At 42.4% G+C, this 22,782-nt stretch overlaps 1 protein-coding gene across 4 annotated transcripts; it reads left to right on the plus strand.

Annotated features, from left to right (window-relative positions):
* Window positions 1-1,304: 1,304 nt before the first annotated feature.
* Window positions 1,305-22,685, plus strand: slc38a5b (solute carrier family 38 member 5b). 4 transcript variants are annotated; one of them, XM_078950061.1, is made up of 19 exons: window positions 1,305-1,560; window positions 1,621-1,665; window positions 1,773-1,837; window positions 4,734-4,958; window positions 15,896-16,009; window positions 16,098-16,167; window positions 17,074-17,189; window positions 17,511-17,584; window positions 17,663-17,755; window positions 17,832-17,913; window positions 18,418-18,500; window positions 18,621-18,679; window positions 18,799-18,915; window positions 19,123-19,202; window positions 20,033-20,133; window positions 20,554-20,678; window positions 20,848-20,992; window positions 21,880-21,983; window positions 22,061-22,685. In XM_078950061.1, exons 5-19 carry the CDS (start codon window positions 15,948-15,950, stop codon window positions 22,163-22,165), a joined length of 1,416 nt encoding a protein of 471 aa, XP_078806187.1. In that variant the 5' UTR covers window positions 1,305-1,560; window positions 1,621-1,665; window positions 1,773-1,837; window positions 4,734-4,958; window positions 15,896-15,947; the 3' UTR covers window positions 22,166-22,685. The 4 variants fall into 4 exon arrangements, with proteins under 4 accessions (XP_078806187.1, XP_078806186.1, XP_004086391.1 ...); XM_078950060.1 differs by lacking the exon at window positions 1,773-1,837 and having other exon boundaries at window positions 1,458-1,560; XM_078950062.1 differs by lacking the exons at window positions 1,305-1,560; window positions 1,621-1,665; window positions 1,773-1,837 and adding an exon at window positions 8,918-9,675 and having other exon boundaries at window positions 4,826-4,958.
* The last annotated feature ends 97 nt before the right edge of the window (window positions 22,686-22,782 follow it).

The raw sequence follows: 22,782 nt of genomic DNA on the forward strand, positions 1-22,782 counted from the left end.
CTTCCAGCTCCGTTCTTCCACAAAAAAAGCACTGACCACACGCATTAAAAATAAAATGATGAGCGAACAGGCGCTTCATAATATTCATAACATTAATAAAAGCACGTTTAGAAGACCATCTCGTATATTACAGAGCTGCTGCATAAATGTATGGCAGCAGTTTGTTAACAGTGGGACTCATTACCTCCTCCGGTATTTTCAACACTACTGCTCATGCCCAAATTATTTATTCACATGAAAGTGAGACCATGTGAAGGTTTGATCTAATCGGAAAAAGGTTTTCTGATCCCATGTACACGGCTGAATTTTAATCCGACCATTGATCCGATCAAGATATTTTGCGCATGTAACTGAGGCTAGTGTAAGATATTTTTTTTACTGATGCTGTTTTCTTCACCTATTTGTTTATTTTAGGGCTTTTACAATATATTTGAACAACTATTTGATTTTATTGAATATTTGTGGCTATTGATTCGAATTCAAATTCAGTATTTTCTGATTTCAATTCGATTATCAATTTACTTCATTTTAAAGCAATTTTTGAATGGTTTTAGTGGATTCGATTCAATTTTGTTTCAGACAGATTGATCTGGTTTGATCCTAGGAATAGAAACCAATCCATCGATTCGTTGTTACGCCCTAGTTTATTAGTTTATTTTTGTCCCTCTGACATGATTTAGATCATAAATGATTATCAAGGGAATAACAAGGATTCCACCTTAAACCTGATCACTAGTTGTTTCAGTTTCAGCAACTGCAACTAAAGGGAAGATATTTATGACGACTAGTAGCTGTCACGCAGGCTGCATGGTGGTGAAAGTGAAATGGTTCAAATTCCAGCTGGGACCGTTCTGTGTGGAGTTTGTACGACCAAAAACAGGTTCATTGGTGACTCTAAATTGTCCTTATATGTGAGTGTGTGGTTGTGTGGCCCTGCAACTTGCTGGCAACCTGTTCAGGGTGTACCCCACTCTCTCCCAATTACTAAGATAGGCTCCAGCAACCCTGGGGTGCAGAAAGGGATTCAGTGGGTTTGGAGGATGGATAGATGATAGGATGAATGGAACATCTGTTACGCCTCTAAAGGAATTTTGTTTGGGTCAAGAAGGATTTGGGCCATTTTCTTGGACTCTGCACTTAGCAGGAAAGGGAAGGGGGAGAAACAGAATGTGTGAAGAGAAAAGTTTCAGGAGGAATGCGACACAACAGTAAGACAGAGCTGAAAGGTGAATGTCATAGCAGCAGAGTAGGGACGTGAGGGGCGTGTCCAGTCTCAGGTCTCAGAAACATGCACACTGACAGCTGAGGACGTTTGGAATGGAGACCAAACTGTCATGATTCGGACGCGAGTTCAAAAATGACCCAGATGCTGGAACCCGGAAAGAGGCTTAGACACAACAGTAAGTTTCAGGGGTTTAATCAGAACCAGATCTTGACAGGACTTTCTTCCAGGAAGAGAGCGAGGGCTGACTGGAGGAATCTTGAGCTGGATTCTCCTTGAGGGGAAACAGCGGCAGGAGCGAGGCTTGAACCAAGACGAGGCGAGGCGGCTGGCTGGAGGTTACTTGAGACGGTGTAGGCGAAGCTTGAACCAAGGCGAGGAGAGGCGGCTGGCTGGAGGTTTCTGGATGCGGCGTGACGGCTGCGTTGGAGGACTGCGACCAGGTGAGGATCCAGAAGGTTTACGTCCTGAGGCAGAGCGAGAAATACCATGAGCTTAAGACAACGAGGCGTGAGACAAAAACGTGAGCTGACCAGACTATGCACCATAGGAGGAACAACGAACTGGCACCAGCTGATGATCCAGGAGGAGCTTATGAAGGAAGGTGTAGATGAGGTGAGTGGATCCAGCTGGTCGCGTCCAACACAGGAAGGAGGGGGGAGGAGGGAGTAGCTGACAGGCCATGACACAAACAGGAGACTGGACAGAGGCATTGTTGTAAAGCAGACATGAGAAAGGTTGGCGTGACAGAGGGAGACATGGACAACAGAGACAATTGAAAGAGAGGATTTAAGTTTAGACTTTTAGACAAAGCAGCCAAGAAAAAGACTGAGTTCACTTCAATAAGGAGAGATCTTAGGAATGTGAATAACTAATATTTATTTGTAACACAAAAATGTGCATGAAATAGTTCATAGCCCTTTGGCTGTAAGGCTCTGGGACAATGGCCTCTTGATCCTAGTAGGATGAGCTCAGAGCACAGATAGATAAACGCTGGAGTCTAGACGCTGATGGTGGTTGAGATCAGTCCACGACATAGTATTTGTCTAGGTGGAGAACAGGGTGGAGGAGGGCCGACAAAACCGTCTATAATCTAGAAATAAACATTCATGAATTTAAAAGCAGAAATGTTATCATGAGTTTTATCTGGTCGCAGTTTAGAGTGAAAGCTGAATTGACGAATGGCGTATAGAGTGAGTGACGGAAGAACCCAGCTGACCGGAAGAGAAGTAGTTCTTCCTTATTGAAATTGCACCAAACTTCACCACAACACAACTGATCCATTATTATAAAACACATGATTCTTTGAACCGCAGGCCTTTGCAAAGCATAGTTTAAAACTTTTGTGCACCTGACTTGAAAAAATGCTCCATGGTTGTCTAATGTCTAGTGGTCAGCACTGTTTTCTCACAGCAAGAAGGTTCAGATCCCATCTGGCTCCAAGCAGCTTCCTTCCTTTACCTACTCTTCCTTCCAAGACCATGGTTCATCGGTAGATTGTGACTCTAACCCTTGTGCTATCCCAGGCACTTTAACATTGGGAGTTGGGTCATAACATTGGGAGTTGGGTCATCTAGACCCACTAGACAGTGCTCTGAACCTTTTTTCTTCAATGATTTGTGATCTTCACTGGTGTCCATGGATTACATGAAATCTTTCCACCTTTATCCACCTTTGTCATGGTAGGGAGAACACGTCAATGGTCATCTTGACCCCATAGGATAGCACAAGGGTTATGAAGTGTGTGTGATGGGCTGTTGAACTGGGTATACTCTGCCTCTTTACTAGAGTTGCTGGGAAAGGCTCCAGCTATTTCCGTGACCCTGCAGGACACAGCATGAATAGAAGATGGATTACTGATAATCATAACATAAAAATGAATGATTATTGACAAAGTTTTAAAAGTATTAACTTCTGTTTTAACACAATTCATGCATAAATAGGTTAAATTCACATACTTATTTATAAAATGCAAATTCAAAACCAAGGACCTCTCAATGAGCAACATGTTAATTTTGCAATAGTGCTTTTGGACTGACTGTCCCTGCAATGGGAAACGATGTGATGGCAGGGGGGCCAGAAACACACGATGGACTTCCTAAAGTTAAACCAGTGGCTGTACAAAGATTTTATTCTTAGAATTACACATTTTTCAGCTTTCAACAAAACAATGAATTTCTTGATTGGAAAATTTATTTTCACAGAATTTAGATAATTTATTTACTGTTAAATTTAAACACACGTAATGAAGGATTCTGTTCTTCGGGTCTGCTGGTCTTTTTGTGATTTGCTTGATAAGTTCTTTTCTTCTCATTTTGTTTTTTTCTTGTGTTTCGTAGCCGACGTAAACAGAGTAGGAATGAAGCAACAAATGAGCCGTGCACAAATGTGAAGCAATGATTGTCGTCTTAACAGAAAAAGGGTCCGGCTGTTTGTTTTAACACAGCAGAAAATGCGTTTTACATCCTTTCTGTGTTCCACTGCACTGTACTCGCTTCTGTGACGTCATCCTAAAAGCTACCTAGTAGTTCCTTAACAGAATTCTCTTTAAAACAATGACAACACCACAACGATGAGACACAGCAACTCACTGAAATGTGAGCAGATGAATTTAGGCTCATTAAAACATATTTTAATGTGATCTACATATCTTTTCACTGCTATCCCAACAATCTACGTATATGTCATAAACACTTTTCAGTGAACCTTCTTAGCGCGAGCAAGGCACAGAATAAGACTCAAGAGGAGCAGGCAAACATCTTCTTGTCAGGGGTGTCAGACTCTGACACTCTGACAACCCCACCCTTTTTCCTGTCAATTACCTGAATCAGATGTGTTTTGCTCCTGAGACGCTACAGTGGCAGGTTAAATGGAACGTTTGTAGAAAGTTGTTCCTCAAGGTTTGAGGTTTAACTCCTGAGTTCTAGATTAAACTTTAACGTCAATTTGCTTTAAAGAACAGAATCCTGTGAGAAAATCACCTGAATGACTGAGAATCTCCACAGACACCAAATCCTCAGAGCTAAACATACAAACAGGCATTTTCAGCTAATAACAATAGCATGATCAAACTGCTGATGTAACACGTTCAGGTCTGGAAAACAAGACCCATCAAACAAAGACACCCTGAAGACAAACTAGTTTTGTAAAGAAAACAAGACTGATAGTAAAACGTGTGCTTGTTGGACCATCTGCTGCAGTTCACCTCAGACCACATCCAGCAGCAGTTCATATATTTATCTTTCCATGGAACTTTTCCACAGCGATCCAAAACAGCTCCCTATTTCTAGTTTGCTTGTGGAGCAGAACTGCCCACGAGCAACCAGCTTCTTATGCAACTCAGAGTTGATCACCTCCCCTTGTTTTGGGAGTGGGCAGACAGTTTAAATATAGAGAAAGTTGAATGGGCGCAGTGTGTCTAAGCAGACCACAGTGGTCTTCAATCCCCCACACAGCAATCCGTTAGCAGACAAACACTGAACTTGTTTCTGTTTTCCTTTTTCTTGGAAAGGAAGAGGAGTGTCCTTGTCGTGACATCACCAGAAACCCAAAACTCCTGCTCACCACAGCCCTCCTCCTTCCCCTGCCTGCTCTCTGCAGCCTCTCCCTGAAACCCTCTGTGCCTCTCAGCTGGGCACCACAACAACCCAACATTACGGTGGACCCTGCCCAGACTGCACCCCTGACACCAGGAGTTAACCCCTTTCCGAGCCACACATCAGCTGACTGTCCAGAGGTGAGTCTGTGCTGCTGTCCGGGCTGCAGAGCTGTGCTGCCACATGTTTGGTTGCTTCAGGGCTCTGCTCAGGGAGAGGCTGAGCTTCTGACAGCTTTATCCGAGTCGTGAGGCAGCAGTAGACCAGGTTCCACGCTTCCTGACATTAGGAGTGGGAACATGCTGAATTAAAATATAAAAGTCCTCTTTCTTTCATTTTTATTCACATTTTCTCAATGGATTTCTGTCGTGAAGAAGTTCTTGAGGAATTGTTTTTGCATTTTAAAATGATTTTAGAACATGCTTTCATGCAAACTAAAGGTTAGGACAAAACTGTTGAAGTAAAAATAGATGCTGTATGTTGTTGGTGTTACAAAATTACAAACGGAAAGAAGTTTCTGTATAAACTGTAAAACTTTGCAGGCCATGTATGGAAAAGAGGGGAGGATCTAATTTAGGCACACACTGTACACTCTGTATTCCCTCCACCCACTTAGAGTCCCAGACTGTACAATTTAGACTGTAACCAGGATCACGCTGTAAGATATGTGCACTTAAACAAGTTAACAGTGTCAACAGACACGTGGGACGAAGAATTCTTTAGGACTGAGGAGTCCACAGGGACTTTTGAGGAAAACTTCTTTTTCAGCAGATATCTTTTTGGAGGAGTGTGTCTGGGGGTGTGAGGGTGGGGGGTTCTGCAGCATACAGAAGGCAGGATATGATGTCAAAAGTTCATCAAGGCCACCACAGAACCGCCACGTGCAGCTGAACACACACGTGGAATGATCAGCACTATTCTCATGGAGATAAAACTGTTTCATTCACACACAGTCTCTGGTTGTTCAGGCCAACACTCAAGCAGCATTATTATACCATACTGATCCCCCAGACATTGACTCAGAATTTGCTGAGTTTACAAGAAGATTTAACTTCGTAACAATTAAAATAGAAGCTGGAAACCAGAGGATAACATCTGAATGATCAGAGTCAGACCCTAACCCTCCTGAAAAACAGCACAAGATCTTTTTTTGGACAAAAACAGACCAAACCGTAATACAGTAGTAGTCCATGCCTCACATCCACGTGAACACAGATAAATGCTAACACACACATAAATACACACATTCTAACACACAACTGCGGACACATAAACGTACTAACACAAATTGAAACTATGGCTGAGTATCAATCCAAGATTTACTGAGGGAATACCCTTTCCCTGAATTCATCACCTGTTCCTGCATTACAGCATTTTCCATTACGGTTTAGAAAACATTTGGAACAAGATAACATAATACATCTCAGGAACTGTGTTCATGTTTCCAAAGTGTTAACTCTTTTCACAGGACCGTCTCGCAAACAACTAGAGAAAAAATAGGAATGAAATGGACAAAAATGTAACAACGCTACATAGCATATAAAAAAAGGTTAAAGCTGTGATAAAGGAGTTTGTATATATGTATGGCTCGCTGAAGATAAGAACATAACCTGAATCAAAGGTGCTGCGTTATTAACAAGATAACTCCCTGAAGGATTAAAACTCGATATTAAATGAAAAATAATTTTTTTTACACTCCAGCGTGTCCTGATTATTCCCCAGAGCCCCTTACCAGCTGGACATGTGTCCAGGAAACATATAACACAGATGCCGTAGCTGTTCTTAAACTGCAGGAGCAACGGCTACACCTGCAAGCTGTATCTGAGCGCTCTGTCTCCAAGAAGGAACCCAGCCACCCTGCAGAACAAATTCATTTATTCATTCATTTATTCATTCCTTTAGCTCATGACGGAAAGGTCATGACTGCAGACAAAGGTAGGCAGATGGAGAAATCAGTAAATCTCAAGCCTGCTTTTCAACTTCCCCATCACAGATTTGTGCAGTAAAAGCTGCCAAATCTGCGGTTTACCACTTCTCCTGGAGGTGGGTCAAGTGCAGAGACAAAAATTCACCCATAAAGGTGTGTGACAACTAACAAGACTTATGAAATACACAACAACCACGTTGGCTATTTTACTCCTCCTCTCGACATCACTCTCTGTCTTTTCCTAACCAATAAACAAGAGCCCATAGTTTTTAAAGTCTCCCCCATAGTGGTAAAAACAGATGAAAACTCCTCCTTGTCTAATCAGAGTTAATGATTAGATGGCGGCTCCAAAATGGCCACCAAAACAAAAGTAAATCAAACAGAGAGAGAAAACAAAGTTATGAAAGTCTTCAGTAGTACACCAGGTCTTCCTAAAATACCCCACACTGAAGTAAAATCATGTCAGCTGCAAGGGAAGAAGACAATAAAAGCAGAAATCCACAGGACGTCAAGAGAATGTGTTAGATGGATAATTGTTAATGTTCATGCGTGTCAGTGATTGAAACTGACTTTAAAAGACAGATTCTGAACCTTTTGGCGACTCAAAATCAAATAATTGTTAGTTTAGCCAGCTTTCCGCGGTTCGGTATTGGTAATGCAGGGTTTCATAAGTAAAATAAGGACCTCAGAGATACCTTTGGGTGTAGAGGACCACTACTTTATTTTCCTTTTCCTTCAAATACCAAAGAGTCCATTTGTCACCTTACCTCATGAACCTGTCATGCACAGAACACCAAAGCAGTGTTACATTCGCCCCCTCCTCCAAAGGAAATGTCTCGTTTCAACACAAAACAACAAAGAGGACTGACAATAGTCTGTTATATTAGCATAAGAACCCTTAATATACCAAAAAGTGCGTCTCCTCAGAAGGAAATGTCACTTAGAGATTTGATGGAGATGGAGGAAGAAAGGATTCAGGTGGACAGCTGCAGGGACACCGAGGGCTTCATCAACGGCTGCAGAGATCCTGCAAGCCAACAATCAATAAATAGAACATTAATAAATCGTAAATCAAACAAAGAAGCTTCCAACCATTTGGAACAATATCAATAAACATTCAGCTCACCTGTTCAACTAAATTTAGTCGGTCTGTTCTGCTGCTTTCTGCTGTTTACTTGCTGCTCCGTATGCTTCCTTCGTCTTTAATCTCGTAAATTCACGAGATTTAAAGTCATAAATTCACAAGGTAGTAAATTTACTGCTTTAAATCTTGTAATGTTACTTTTTGTTTTGTATAAAGTAAATACATTTTTAAAGTCCTTTTTTCTTGCTTTGTCATAGATTTTAGGGTTCCCCACCTCTAAAGGATATTATACATGTTTCTTTTTGGTACAGTTGGAAGAGACACAGGGTTGCGAGGGTTAAATGGGTTAAAACTCTCTGAGCTCTAACTGGAAGAAGGTAGTCTTACAGTTGAATAAATTCCAAACTGTTTAATTCCACAAGAAGTAGGGATTAAAAGCCAAAGAAACTCACCGAAAATAGAACTCAATTCTAGAAACATGTGGTCTTCAGGTTGAGTCTTGGCATCTGGACTTAAAATCTTCTTTCTTGAAATGTTTTCAAATTGAGGATCACGGGGACAGTTGATGTTCTCAGAAAGATAAAAAACAAGTTAGAAAACTAACAGCCAGCCCCTTGGTTGGGAGGAGTTTGGGTAAAGAAACTCCCCTCCATCCATATAGAAAGTAATTGGTCATTAATCAGTGTAAAGATTCTGAGTTTTTGTTTACAGATCCTTGTATGACCAGGCTGGTTTGATGGGTTTAAAGCTAAATGAAGTCTAATTACAGCTGTTGATACAATTCTCTGCTCTATTCTCACTTGGTCCATTAAGGGAAGAACAGTTCCAAAAACAAAATTTACTTATTGCTTAAAGTCCTCCACCTTCTCCACCTCTGCTCCCTGTAACCCCATCGTTCTTTTGCAGTTCCTCTCATTTACACACAGATTCTCTGTCTTTCTACAGCTAACCTTCATTCCTCTCCTTTCCATAGCAAACCTACACCTCTCTAGATGTTTGTCCGCCTGCTCCCTGCTTTCCCCACGGATCTGAAAGTCATCTGCAAACATTATGATTCGCAGTGATTCCTGTCTATTCTTATCTGTCAGTCTGTCCATCACCACAGAAACAAGAAAGAGTTCAAAGCTGATCCTTGGTGCAGTCTCACCGCCAGCTTCAACTCCTCTGTGACATCTACAGACCATCTGAGAGCTGGACGACAGTGGTGCATTCTTTCTCTACAAAGACGGAATGTGGCTTCTTCTGACCTTCGCAGAGCAAGATTAAGACATTAGAGATCAAATACTAATCAACATCTTGGAACTTGTAACAAATAACTGCCACTTAAACTTCAGCTGGTCCCAAGTTTGATGCTGAAGATGACTGGACAAAATATGAGACACCCAGAGCTGTGGAGAACAACAACAGTGAGACAACAGCAGAAGTGATGCAGGCTTGAAAAAGGGCTCTGCTGATATCTGAGACAGAAAGACAGATAAAGACAACTACATCTGAGGATGGTGCAGCAAAATATCAGACAATCATCCAGATGAAACTCCATCAAAACAGTCCTCTCTCAACAATTATTCAAGTTATGTGACAAATGTCCTTGGATGGCACAAAGATGATGACTAAACAGTTAAGTTGGATTTTGGAGAAGACTAGATTAATTTTAAAATGACTCCAACAATGACTGCAGCGTAGAGGATTTGAATTGCAGTCTAAACAATTCATGTAGCATGATTGTAAAATGGACAAGCCAGACGTTTTAATTCAAAACGCAGTTGAGGCTGACGGGAAAACCACCAGCAGCAGAAGGAACACCACACAACTGAATCTCCCAATGACCGAAGATTAAGGAGCCAAGGTAAGTACTTCTAGTGAGTTCAGAGGAGGTCACTGGAAAGAAGTCAGTCTAACTTGATCATGTGGGAATAAACTTGGACTGACACTAGTATGGCTGATGGGTAACAGAAGGTGACACCCCTGTTTGTCCTGGAGGAATCTGCAGTTCATCCTGGCAATGGAACGTTCTTGAAATAAGGGCTCTCTTTCACTTTGTGGTTGTGATGATTTTTCAAATGAAGAAAGATTCCGTGGAGAATAGTCCACAGGGAGAATCCAAGATCATAGTCAACAAACTGTTTCATATTTGATAGCAATCATCCAAGAAAGAGTTACAGGGTCAGAGGCTTGTTCGTGGTCAGAAATATGAAGAGGACATGGCATGGACTTGACTTGATATAAAGACTGGAACCTGCTTAATAACCATTTTAAATTAGCAACTTGATGGACTGAATCAGAGCAATGTATAAATACAAGAGAATGCCACTGGCATGATTTGTGGACGGAAAGCCAGGAGGACCAAAAAGTAGTATACGTAGAGCCAACCTCCTGACACCCTGACAGGACATTAGAAAAGTAGTTGTCCAGGAGTATCTGAAACAAGCAGTGGCACTGAAAAACTGGTTTGATGCTTCTGGTCCAAGCACACATCTCCATTGGAGTGGTAAATGTTAGTCCTCTATTTCTTCTTACTGTCATTGTATTGGAAAATTCAAACTGTTTGAACTTACTTTCCTTGGACCTTGCTTAGTTCTTTTCACATGACTTTGTGTCATCGCTGTCTGTCACTGTCCTACATGAAACAGCCTAGGCCTGCACAATATACCGCAAATTTATCGTTATCGCGACATCAAGCTGTGCAATATGCACACCGCAAAAGACGGCGAAAATCGCAATAAATGGTTACCTTGACCCTTGTGCTATCCTAGGCACTTTAACATCGGGAGTTGGGTCATGTAGACCCACTAGACAGTGCTCTGAACCTTTTTTCTTCAATGATTTGTGATCTTCACTGGTGTCCATGGATTACATGAAATCTTTCCACCTTTATCCACCTTTGTCATGGTAGGGAGAACACGTCAATGGAAGGGGGGGGGGGTCATCTAAGATGGCACAAGGGTTAAATGTGCTAAAACAAACTCATGGCAGCTTGAAATATTGAATAAATGAAATAAATCCCTTTATGCATTTACCAATCGGAAGGACCCGTTTACGCTGTTGATCAGATGAGCCCTTTTATGTTTATGTTTGCCTCCTATGTCGACAAGGGTCATTTGGAGTATAATTTTTATACTGTTGCATTGAAATGGAAATTATGTTTTTGGTTGGTTTGATATTTGTTTATATACCGCAAATTATATCGTTATCGCAATATTAATCACCATTATCGCATATCGCGAGTTTTCCTCATATCGTGCAGCCCTAAAACAGCCCCATGCTCAGTCACTTCTCACGGACGTGGTAGGGCGGTCGACCACTGATTGGAATATTGCAAGTTTGATTCCTGCCTGCCTTATGTCGAAGTGTCCTTGGGCAAGACACTGAACTCCTCTTTGCCTCTGGTGGAAGGTTGGCACCGGTGTTTGGCACCAGTGTTTTTCTAGGTACAAAAACTGTTCGGCCTGCAATAAGTGTTCGGGGGCCTTGGCTGCACGTTGGTCCAATGATGTGTAAGATTGTGACTGGTCCCGACAAATTTCGGTACGATTGTAGAAGAGACAAAATATGGTACAATCCTAGAAAAAGAAATTATGAGACCCGTTGTAAACAAAGGTCCGTCATAGAGCGAGATGATCTTCTAAATGGGCTTTAATTATTGTTATGATTATTATTAAGTGCATGTTCCCTTATAGTTTTTTAAATCCGTGCAGCCAATGCTTTATTTTTGGCAGAACAGACCCGGAATAAGGGTTGGGATTAGGCTAAAATGTGCTAACAGCATTTAGCCATGGATGAACTTAAACTGGAATTACATCAGCCTTTATTTTGTCTGGACCCGACTGGAAACACAAATTCACATGGTTTGCACGGTTTCTCAGGACTGTTCATTCAAAAGCCGCCTACGCCCGCTCACACACCGCCCCAAAGCCAAAGCCTCTTTTCCAAAGCCTCCTCCAGAGCACACACCGTAACAAAGCACCCTCCTCTGCCTGCAAACACGAAGCTACGAGTCTAGCTGCTTTGCTCAGAGACACGGTTCGCTCGCACAGAGCAGCCAGTTCATTTTAACAGCCACAAACTGGGTTGTGACAAAATCTCTTTATAAACATCACAAAGAATAATGTCAGACACAACTTATGAGGGAAAAGAACTTTAGGTTACAAAAGGAAACGTGAAATGAAATATGTAGAGCCCGAGGAGATCTCCACGCTACGTGGTTTGTCCAAGTGGGATTACCGTCATCATTAGTGTCAGGCCCCCGAACACTTATTGCAGCCGAACAGTTTTTGTTCCTACACCACCATCAGTGTTTGAATGTGTGTTTATGGGTGAATGGGACTGTGACAGTAAATACCTTTGGGCCTACATGAAGAAAGAAAAGCGCAATACAAGTGTGGCAACACGAGAAAACGGGTTGACAACGCCACCTGGGGCTGCTGAGCCCCAGGAAAATATTTTGAAGTAAGGCAGGTGCAGGTCCTGCTCTAAACCAAGGCAGAGGCTGTGGTTTTGTTTTAAAATATAATTTATTAGGATTCAGTTAAAAAAAATGTTAAGAAACCTTTTAATAAAACAATCCTTGATAAAAGTCAGTTAAAAATGTTCTGGAGGAGGAGCTTACCGAGGTGGCTAAAAACAGCGTAAAGACAATGCAAACACCCTTTTGTGAACCACTGCACACGTGAGGGAAACCACACAGCACACTGGGACCCACCACCAGACACAGCAGTCCACCACCTCGGCCTCCTACCTCCTGAAACAAGAATAAAATTGGCAATATCAATAAAAGACACACAATTAAAAATAAAGATTAAAAAGATGATTAGTGTTCCGGGGCGCTGGTAAGCCGCCCAACCACCGCCGATCAGCTGGTGGGAGCCGTCCACAGTCCGGTGAGATGCCGCAGCAACGAGGTCTCCGTGAGCTGGGCGTTCGCTCCAACCGGTTCCGTCGTGGCGGGGGTGGGACCCGGACAGAGAAATCACCGCAAAAACGATAAAAGCAAAGCAGCAGCAGCGGGCTCCACCAATCACACAGTCAGTGGGGGATATCACCAGGAACCGGAGCGATGCGCTCCGTTCCCATTTCGCCTCCACCCCAGTCACAAGCCCACCGGCTGTACGACCTGGAGTGGTGACATCCACGGCACTGCACTTCCAGGTGCAGGAACCCAGGGAGGCAGTCTCAGGCAGGAATGAGCAGAAGCCAGCTCCGTCCCACTATATAGGTGGCCTGGTGCCAATTAGCAGCACCAGGACTGGAGTGCCTACACCTGGGAGCCCAATTAACTCATCCTGCTACACAAGCATACGCCATATGTAAAAAATAATAATAAAGTCAAATCCAAGAGGAGTGAAGTCACTTTTACCTTGCAAGAAAAAGTACTCCAAACAAAAACTACCTCATGTAGTTTTTGCCTTATCCTAATTTGACCACAAAGCCAAATAGAGTTCCTCAATAAAAATTACATAAAATAAAGTAATATAAATAGTTCAATAACCTGGCACAAACCAGCTGTACAAATCCAAGCACACACTTATTTTATGCTGTTTCTGATTTGTTAATTCAGATGTGGTTCCTGCAAAATGCCCTTTCTTTAAAGAAACGTTTAATTGTTGGGACCATATGAGTTCATGTATTGGGCTTGGAACCTGGACACTCAGACACACAACGTCACAGAAGCCGGCACAGGCAGGCAGAGGCTGCACTGTACATTATCCTAAAGTTCATTCTGGTTGGTTCTCAGTAATAATCACTGACACCAAATGCCCATACCACAGTTCTGCAGCTCAGGCAGGTCCTTGCAAAACAGATGTTGAATGTGATTGGAGCACAGGCTGGGTGGGTGCACCGCATCATGCAAACCCTGAAAACAGGAAGGTAACAGTGGCACTTTGAGACAACACACTAAACACAACATTTAACGACGTTGTTGTTTTATTACTGACCAACTTTTTATGTTTAGCCAGAACTTCTATACTTTACTTGTCATTGTAATAATGTGATGGGACCCCTTTAAAAATACCACCTGAAACGTGCTTCTACTCTCAGGAAGTCAACATGAAAGGTGCGGAACACAGTGTCAATGTTTGAGGAACCAACTTGGTGTTTGATCAGGCAGGGACGTCAGCCTCAGCTGTTATCTCTGTCTGTTCACATGGGGCCCAAAAGATTGTGTTTGATGTCTACAACAAACACAAAACAGTCTCTTATCTGCAAAACCACAGAGCCTTCAAACATTTTTACATTTTAACTCTTATTTTGTAACAGTTCTCGCATAACTTTGGTTCAGAGAGTTAAGGAAACCTGCAGCCCATGAGCACGCACACAGATATTCATTTGCCCACTAATGCCCCCAACCACACCATTGAAATTTAAGAACAACACAACCCAATGTGAGGTGAACACTATTGGAACTAACTAAAAATATATTTTAGCATTTAGTTAACACTTTGGTTGGGTCCGAATTCCTTCACTACTCACTACTTAGTGCACTATTTCAGTGATCTAAACTTTACTTAAAGCACTTGTAGCTGAAATTCTTTGTCATGTTTCTATATTTGACACCAGCAATAAAACAACCTGTTGGACATCCTTGGAGACAAATATCCCGATCCTTTCTTGCAGATGATGAGCAGGAACATTGGGTTATTGTGTTTTTCCTGATCATTTTAACACCTATTCTGAAATTCTTGCAGATTTTTCCATTTTAACCATGTTCTTCTATAAGGTTTGAGTTGCAGGCTGTACAGGGGTTTAGTAGTTAGCACTTTAATTCACAGTTGAGAAGGTCCTGGTTCAAATCCCAACAGGGTTAACCATGTGTGGAGTTTGCACGTTCTGCTTTTGTGTTCATGGCTTCTGGCACTCTGACTTCCTCCCACAGCCCAAAAACATGCTTCATAGGTTAATTAAAGATTCTGACTTGTCCTTTTGGTGTGCATGTGACTGTGTGTGTGGCCTTGCAACAGACTGATGACCTGTTTACCACCCAACAGTAGCTGGGATAGGCTCCAGCAACCCTGAAAGGGATCCATCAGGTTGTGAAGATGGATGGATTTGATTTTCTTCCTGTAGCCTATATGTTGTTTGGAGAAGCAACCTTGTGAATGAGTGTGAATTATCTATTCACACCGGGAGGCAAAGCTACCTGTAAACCTATCAGAAGATTCCCACTCCAGTCATCTTTTGATCTACTGTCAAAGTTTTCCCAAAGGTCTTTTAATTTTGGTAATGCCATTTTTAGCCAAAACCCCAAGATCTGTGTTGTTTTCTAGGACAGTTTCTGCAGAGCAGCAGGAGTTCATCAGAAAATCACCTCTGAGGTGTGGGTGTAAGTGGATGAATCAGAATAGAGCAGGGCGGGGAGATTTTGACCCGCCCATTTCAGTTTCTACGTCACCACTGAGAGCTGTTTCAAACGGCAGTTTTTCTTCTGCTTTTGATTCGTCCAGATTTGAATTAAGAAGAAAAATCAGAAATGCAATTTTAAGCTTAAATTACTTTATACATGTCCTCCATCATGAGAAAATCCCATAAGAACATGTTGAAAACACCAAAAACACCATTTCCTTTGGAGGGGATGAAATAGAATTGTTTCCATCTTGCATGAACTTCTAGTTGTCACTGTAACTAAACACTCAAGACTGTCCATGTGCTTAAAAGAGCCTGTGCTACACTGTGAACAGTAGCACTGCAAACATGTTGGTCAAAGGTTTAAATCCCAGATTAGACAGCTATTGTATCTTCTGGTAGGAGGCCTATCCCAACAGTGCGCCCAAACTGAAAAATGCATCTGTGAATCTCAGTGGACAAAGTGATTGCTAAATTATTTATTGATGTACAAGGTAATGAAAGTGAATTGCAACAAACTGGTGACCTGTCTAGGATGTTACCACCCTTTGCCGAACAGTAGCAGGGATAGGCTCCAGCAACCGCATGACCCTGAAAGTGATTATGCAAGTTTAGGAGAGGTTTGCATGTAATGAAGGTGAGAGCACTTGCTCAAAAAGTCAAAGTGCATGTCTCATGTTAACAGTAATTCTAAAAATGTGTTTTTTGTTTTTTCTATTCACATCAAGACCATCCTGTTAAGTCCAAGATTATCTGCTGGCCTTCTGACGCTCAGACAACATGGAGCTGCAGAAGCTTTCCAATGGATCTCACCATGACGCTGATGGGCCTTTGGAAGGAGGGTAGGCCTAAGTTCACTCTGCTGGCTCACCGTTAGTGCTGTTGAAATGGTGGGGAAAAATGAATGCTGCTCTTGTTTTTTCATGGCAGACTTCTTCCAGAAGAAGAAAAGTTCCTGCAGCACAAAGACGAAGATTCAAAAAGACCGCAGTTCACAGATGTGAGTATGACACAAGCCTGGGTTTCATTCTAAAGCTATGAACTTTTTTTTAACTTGTCATGAAGTCTTCATGACAAGTTAAGTGTGGTTCTGGGATCTTTGCTCACCGTTCTTGTGATCATTGTGACCCCACGGGGTGAGATCTGGGTGGGAGCCCCAGATTGAGGGATATTATCAGTGGTCTTGTATGTCTTCCATTTCCTCATAATTGCTCCCACAGTAGATTTCTTCATACCAAGCTTCTTACCTGTTGCAGATTCAGCTTCCAGTCTGGTGCAGGTCAACAGTTTGGTTTCTGGTGTCCTCAGACAGCTCTTTGGTCTCCATAGTGGAGTTTGGAGAGTGACTGTTTGGTTGTGGACAGGTGTCTTTCTATAGATAACCAGTTCAAACAGGTTTCAGAGGATCCTCTACAGAAGAAGTTACAGGTCTGTGACAGACAGAAATCTGGCCTGTTTACAGATGAACAAAAATTTATCTTCCCCATAATTAACAAATTCTTTATAAATCAGACAATGTGATTTTCTGGATTTTGTTTCTCATTTTCTCTCATAGTTGAGGTTTACCTATGATGAAAATTACAGGCTTCTCTCATCTTTTGAAGCTGGAGAACTTGTACAATTGGTGGCTGACTGAATACTTTTTGTTGCCCCACTGTTATTGTCACACAGCAGCAGATCCGTGTGAAGTAGACTCATAAACTTTATCAGGATTATCCTCCTGTACTTTAAAATCATTTAAACAACATTAAAGCTTTCATTGGAACTTTTTTATTTAAACTTTTAAACTTGGTATGGTGACAACATATCAAACCCAAAAACTACTGGATGGTTTGTCTGTGACACCCTGACACCCTATTACCGGACTGGATTCAATAAATCTCTGCATATGCCTTTTCTTTTACAGTTTGAAGGAAAAACCTCCTTTGGAATGTCTGTTTTTAACCTGAGCAACGCTATCATGGGCAGCGGCATCCTGGGACTATCATATGCCATGTCAAACACTGGCATCATCCTTTTTCTGTGAGTTACACTCAGACCCAGGCTGGGATTTTCAGTAATGTAACACAGTCAGGCTTCTTCAGACTGTGGTTTCCTGAAGTCCTCCAAACCTCTGTAAATCTAGTCTGAAATTAAAATAACAGATGTTGTAGTGAGGGAGGTCCTCTTTTATTAATTATAGTTCCTGTCCATGCAGTTTCATAATAGTAGTTGCAGTATAATCACAAACTCACTGCATGGGACACAAAAACAGTGAAAGAAACTGCTTTTGAGGTTTGATGGGGAAGAGGCAATTCAAGTTAATGTCCATTCCACATGAATGCATCCTTGTTTCTTTCCCAGGATCCTGCTGACCTGCATCGCCTGCCTGTCCTGTTACTCCATCCATCTGCTGCTGCGCAGTGCTGGAGTTGTGGGTAAGACCTTCAGCCTGTGCATGCGCATCCCCGTCACTGTCTGCGTTTTGAACCACTGCTTGTTTCTGGTCTCTTAAGGTATCCGAGCTTATGAGCAGCTCGGTCTCAGAGCTTTTGGTGAGACTGGGAAGATCTTAGCTGGTGTGACCATAACACTACATAACATAGGAGGTGAGGCTTTGTTAGGAGTACAGGTGCAAATGTCCTTGTTTGAGTGTGTTGTTACCACTCTTCCTCTGTCCTGCAGCCATGTCCAGCTACCTGTTCATTGTAAAATACGAGTTGCCGCTGGTAATCCAGACGTTTCTTGGTCATACTTCCCCTTCAGAGTGAGTAAGGCACAATTGTTGCTCCCTATCTACAGATTAACTTGCAATATGTATTGATCTTGCCCAAGACAACTCGATTTTTGTGATGCAGGAACAGCAAACATTCCCACAAATCCATGAACCTTATGTTTATATGGTTTCCATTAGAGCGATGAAGCTGGAACTGATAATCACTAGAGTGTGGCATAAAGGCATAAAGTGTGTGCAACTTACATTTTCCTTACAAGCATATCATGATATACTCACCACACGCACAACAATGGCATGTTCCATTTTATGCCCCTCAAGGCATGAGCCTCACTGCAACACCTGTGCTCCCTTTAAGATGCAGCTGGTCCTCACTATAACCCACCACGAGTCTGGACAACCTAAAAACCTGCAGCACCCTGCAGGTCATTGCCTGTGACAAAGACTTGTCCAATAAGCACCTCAACTGTCTTGGAGGGTTAGCGTGTGCAGACACAGAACCATTAAAACATGTCAACTGTTTCTGTTCTGCTTTAGAAACTGGTACATGAATGGAAACTACCTGATTATCATCGTTACCACTTGCATCATCCTACCACTGGCCTTAATGAAACACCTGGGTGAGCCCTTTCACCTCGCAGGCCTAAAAATGCAATACTGTAGATTTTTTAGCGATAACAATCAAAGCTGTCTGCCTGCTTTGAAACATTTACATGAGCTGACATTCTTGCATTCTGTAGGATACCTGGGCTACACAAGTGGATTCTCTCTGTCCTGCATGGTTTTCTTCCTCTCAGCCGTGAGTTGTCTCAACATTGAATAGAGCTGCCAACCTTTTGGTCACCCACCAAACTGAGAAGTACAGCTGAAACCCTTATGAAAAAACAAAGAGGGATCTCTGTTTCTCTGTCACATCAGGTCATCTACAAGAAATTCAACATTGCCTGCCCTCTTGAAAGATTTGGCAACTCCACGGTGGACACTGCCATTCCAGAAAGCACCTGCACATCCAAGTTCTTCACCATCAATCAGGAGGTGTGACCAGTATTCCCAAGTACACAAAAGTATGTGCATGTGTCTGTGCATGTGCATAGGGAAAAGCTCCCTCAGAACATGGAGCACGTGTGTGGCCTGCAGCTCAGTTCAGGCAGATCCTGTCACAAAGCAAACAAGTCTGGGCATTTTCTTCATGGCCTTCCAAGAAGACTGACAGGGGAATTTAAACTGTGACTTCATTTGCAGACTGCATACACAATCCCCATCCTGGCATTCGCTTTCGTCTGTCACCCTGAAGTTCTTCCCATCTACACTGAACTCAGCAAGTAAGAAACCAACTAACATCCACAAAGCTCAACATCTGAGGCAGCCCAATTTCCTCTTTTTGCTTTTAAAAGGTGCACTCCTGCTTTACATGTTTGGTGGCAATCTGGACATTAGACATCACTTTTATTATGTGGGGGCCCTCAAAAGACACCAGGTAGATTTAAAATAACAGGTAATATGAAAATACAGCAATAGGAAACATTTGAAAGGTAGAGGTTTATAGACACCGTTAAAAATTAAAGCATGATTGATGGTTCTGCGTTGAGCCGAGAAACTTGCAAAGCAGTGCTGACATTTATATTTGGGTCTTATTGGTTGTGTTGTTTGGTAAAAACACTGCAAACGGGAAATGGTGTTGTCTTTCTGCAGCTGATGTATTGGCTGAAGAAGGTAATTCTGTCTATGATGCATGAAAAGCTAAAACCTGTGAAAACGTTGAAAAGTGTTCTTTCCCACTTTTCTTATGCAGTTATATCTATCAGCAGGTCAGCTCATTATTCCTATTCCCATTTCTCTTACATTTGGATTCTTCAAAAACTAAAATTTCTGACAAAATCAGTATAAAAATCCTTTTGAATAAGAAAGAGCAGAGTATTTGGAAATATTTAATAGGATATTCAATCAGTAAGTGGACTATGCGCAACTGCTGTGGGGGTTTCATTTTGTGAATGCACTACTTCTGACCTCAGTTTAGACAGTTAAAGTAGAACCCTAAATTGAACGTTAACTCTGCTTCATTTCCATTTCTGTGTTACGCAAAAATGTGAGTAAATTTCTAAATGATCCATGATTTCCTGTTTGAAACGTCTGTCATGTTTTTCCCCGGAAGCCCAACCAAGAGAAGAATGCAGAACATTGGCAACGTTTCCATCTTGGGGATGTTCGTCATGTACTTCTTCACCGCTGTTTTTGGCTATCTGACCTTCTACGGTGAGAAAAACCTCTTTACTCTGTACCACAGTTTAATGCCAGTGCATTGCCAAAGGGTAAGCACCACTCTGTCCTATCGTCAAGAAGTGGAAAGGAATCCGAAATAATGAAGCAATAGACTGATGTTTAAATACTGTGACTTGTCTAATCCACAATGACTAGAAGTTGTGCACTCTGCACTTTTGGTCAGTCTCAGGAAAGAATACGCATGAGTTTGTGTGTAAAATTAGATTACGTCTTTAAACACAAATTGATAACAATGTGTGCATGCATATGTGCATGTCAATGTGTGTATCAATGTTTTGTGCATGCATGTGTCGGTACATGTGTGCGTTCATGTCAACATGTTCATATGTAGATGTTTTTATGCATGTGTATGTATGACTGTGTGTGTGTGTGTGTGTGTGTGTGTGCACGCAGAACACACTGAGGCAGAGCTCCTTCACACCTACAGCGAGGTGGACCCTCTGGACACCCTTATCCTGTGTGTGCGGCTGGCCGTCCTGGTGGCTGTGACTCTCACGGTGCCTGTGGTGCTGTTTCCTGTAAGGACTCAAGATGATTCAGTATATTATAATTCAAATAAGTATGAAAAAACTAAGGCCGTAAAGGAGGCATCCAAAAAAGCCCTTAAAAATATCTAGTTTGTCAAATCTTTTTGCTGTGGTTTAAAGATAACTGGGTTCTTTGTGGACGTCTTTCTTTCTCTGCCAGATCCGCCGCGCCCTCCTCCAGCTGCTGTTTCCAGGAAAACCTTTCCACTGGGTTCGGCACATTGGCATTGCTGTCTGCCTGCTGTTTGCTGTGAACCTGTTGGTCATCTTTGTCCCCAACATTCGAGACATTTTTGGCATCACTGGTGAGATATAAACATCAACGCCTAAATGACACAAAGATCCCATGCATCCATCCATGCATGCACCCTGAACAGGGTACCATTCTGTCACAGGGCCACACACTGAGAGACTTTCACCATAAACGCTGGCTTGTGACAAAACCCCCACGGGGGCAGGACACTGAACCCTGCATAGGGCCAAAATTACCTTAAGTTTACGTATTTGATTCCAAGTGTCTCTGAAGTTTTTGAAGCTGCAAACATTTGGTTCATCCGCTTCATTTTTTTCAGCATCTGTCTGACCCCCTAATTTTGTGGGGGAGAAGATTAAATCCTGGCATCACAGCATCCTCACAGACTGAACTCGTGTTGATTGAAAATAAATTATTTCAATCCATTGAAGTACCTAAGAAGCACCAAAATTTGGGCTAAAAAAACACCACCACCGTTTTATTTGGTTCCACCTGAAGAAAGTACAGGTCTTTTTCCAACCGCTGTGTTGCTTCAGGGTCAAGACACTTTTTGCGTAAGTTTCTGATAAATGGATTATTCAAAACAAAGCTGTATCCCTGCTCTATCAGTCTCACTGGGCTCAAATGTGCATGTAGCTCCAGACTGACCTGTCTATAGGATTAAGAGCCAAAAACGTTAATTCTGTTCATTGAATTTCAGTTTATTATCAAGCAGATGTTCACAACGGTGACACCATATCTCTGAACTCTTGGCTCTGAGAACAGTTGAGATAAACTCTAAAGGTAGTGGAGTGAACTCAGCCCATCAGAAGGTCGCAGGTTCAGCTCCGCCCTGCTTGCCCACTGGCAAAGCGCCTTGTGTCTTGATAAAGACAGGAAAGCACTGCATGAGGCTGAGCCGTTTCTAAGTGAACGTCATGTTGACATTTCTGAGCGCAGGAGCCACCACTGCCCCCACCTTGATCTTCATCCTTCCCGGGCTGTTCTATATCCGCATTGTTCCCAAGACTCAGGAGCCAATGAACTCCAGGCCAAAGATCCAGGTGGGGTTTCCAGACAGAGTGTTTCAGGAGAAGGAAAGATGGAGATGCTGCAGTGACTTTGTTCTTTGCTTTTCCAGGCTGCGTGCTTCACCTCTCTGGGCTTCATTTTCATGATCATGAGTCTGACATTCATTGGAATTGACTGGACGAGTGGAGAAAAGCGAAATCTTGGTGGCCATTGATGAGCCCTCCTTAAACTACAGGCACCAAAACGGAGAACCTCCAGCAGAAGACAAGAAAAAAACGAGTGCAAGGCTGGAAGGCTCTGGTTTCAGCTGGACCATCTTTGTTAGCATGCTCCTCCACAGTGTTGACTGCTGTAGTTACCTTTCACCAGCTCTGCATCCATCACGGGTGGAGCTCCATGCCGACGAGCATGCAATCACGGAAGACCCTCAACCACAGAGGAACCGTGGCTTTATGAAGGCTAAAAGTGGCGTTTTCCAACAGTTTTCTGAGAAAGGGTTAATGAGAGTGTGTGCTTACCTTGAGGCCTGAAAATGCTGTTCACACAAATCCAACATGGTGCTTGAGGTTTAATGCTGCATCATGTGATGAAGAAGCCATAGCTGTAAGATGATGGGACTTTTATATTTGTAAAGTAATTTTACTTCATGCAACTGTGAACCCCTTCAAAAAATTTGTGATTTGTTTTCAGAAATAATCGTTAAATGTTTAATAAAGATTTTCCAAATATTGTAACCTGCTCGACTGACGTGTGTGGTGCTGGACAACACAGCTGGCACACACATGTACACACGTGTGCAGCATCAGGTGATCAGTGAGCGTGTGCTGATGA

The sequence above is a fragment of the Oryzias latipes genome, chromosome 7 (assembly GCF_053564925.1).
Source record: "Oryzias latipes strain Hd-rR chromosome 7, Olatipes_Hd-rR_3.1".
Classification (NCBI taxonomy): Eukaryota; Metazoa; Chordata; class Actinopteri; order Beloniformes; family Adrianichthyidae; genus Oryzias; species Oryzias latipes.

Coding starts and splice junctions, on each gene's coding strand:
- slc38a5b (XM_078950061.1), top strand. CDS start 15,948: ATGGAGCTGCAGAAGCTTTCCAATGGATCTCACCATGACGCTGATGGG. Junction 16,168..17,073: donor AAAGACCGCAGTTCACAGAT/GTGAGTATGACA, acceptor TTTCTTTTACAG/TTTGAAGGAAAAACCTCCTT. Junction 18,916..19,122: donor TCTTCACCATCAATCAGGAG/GTGTGACCAGTA, acceptor CTTCATTTGCAG/ACTGCATACACAATCCCCAT.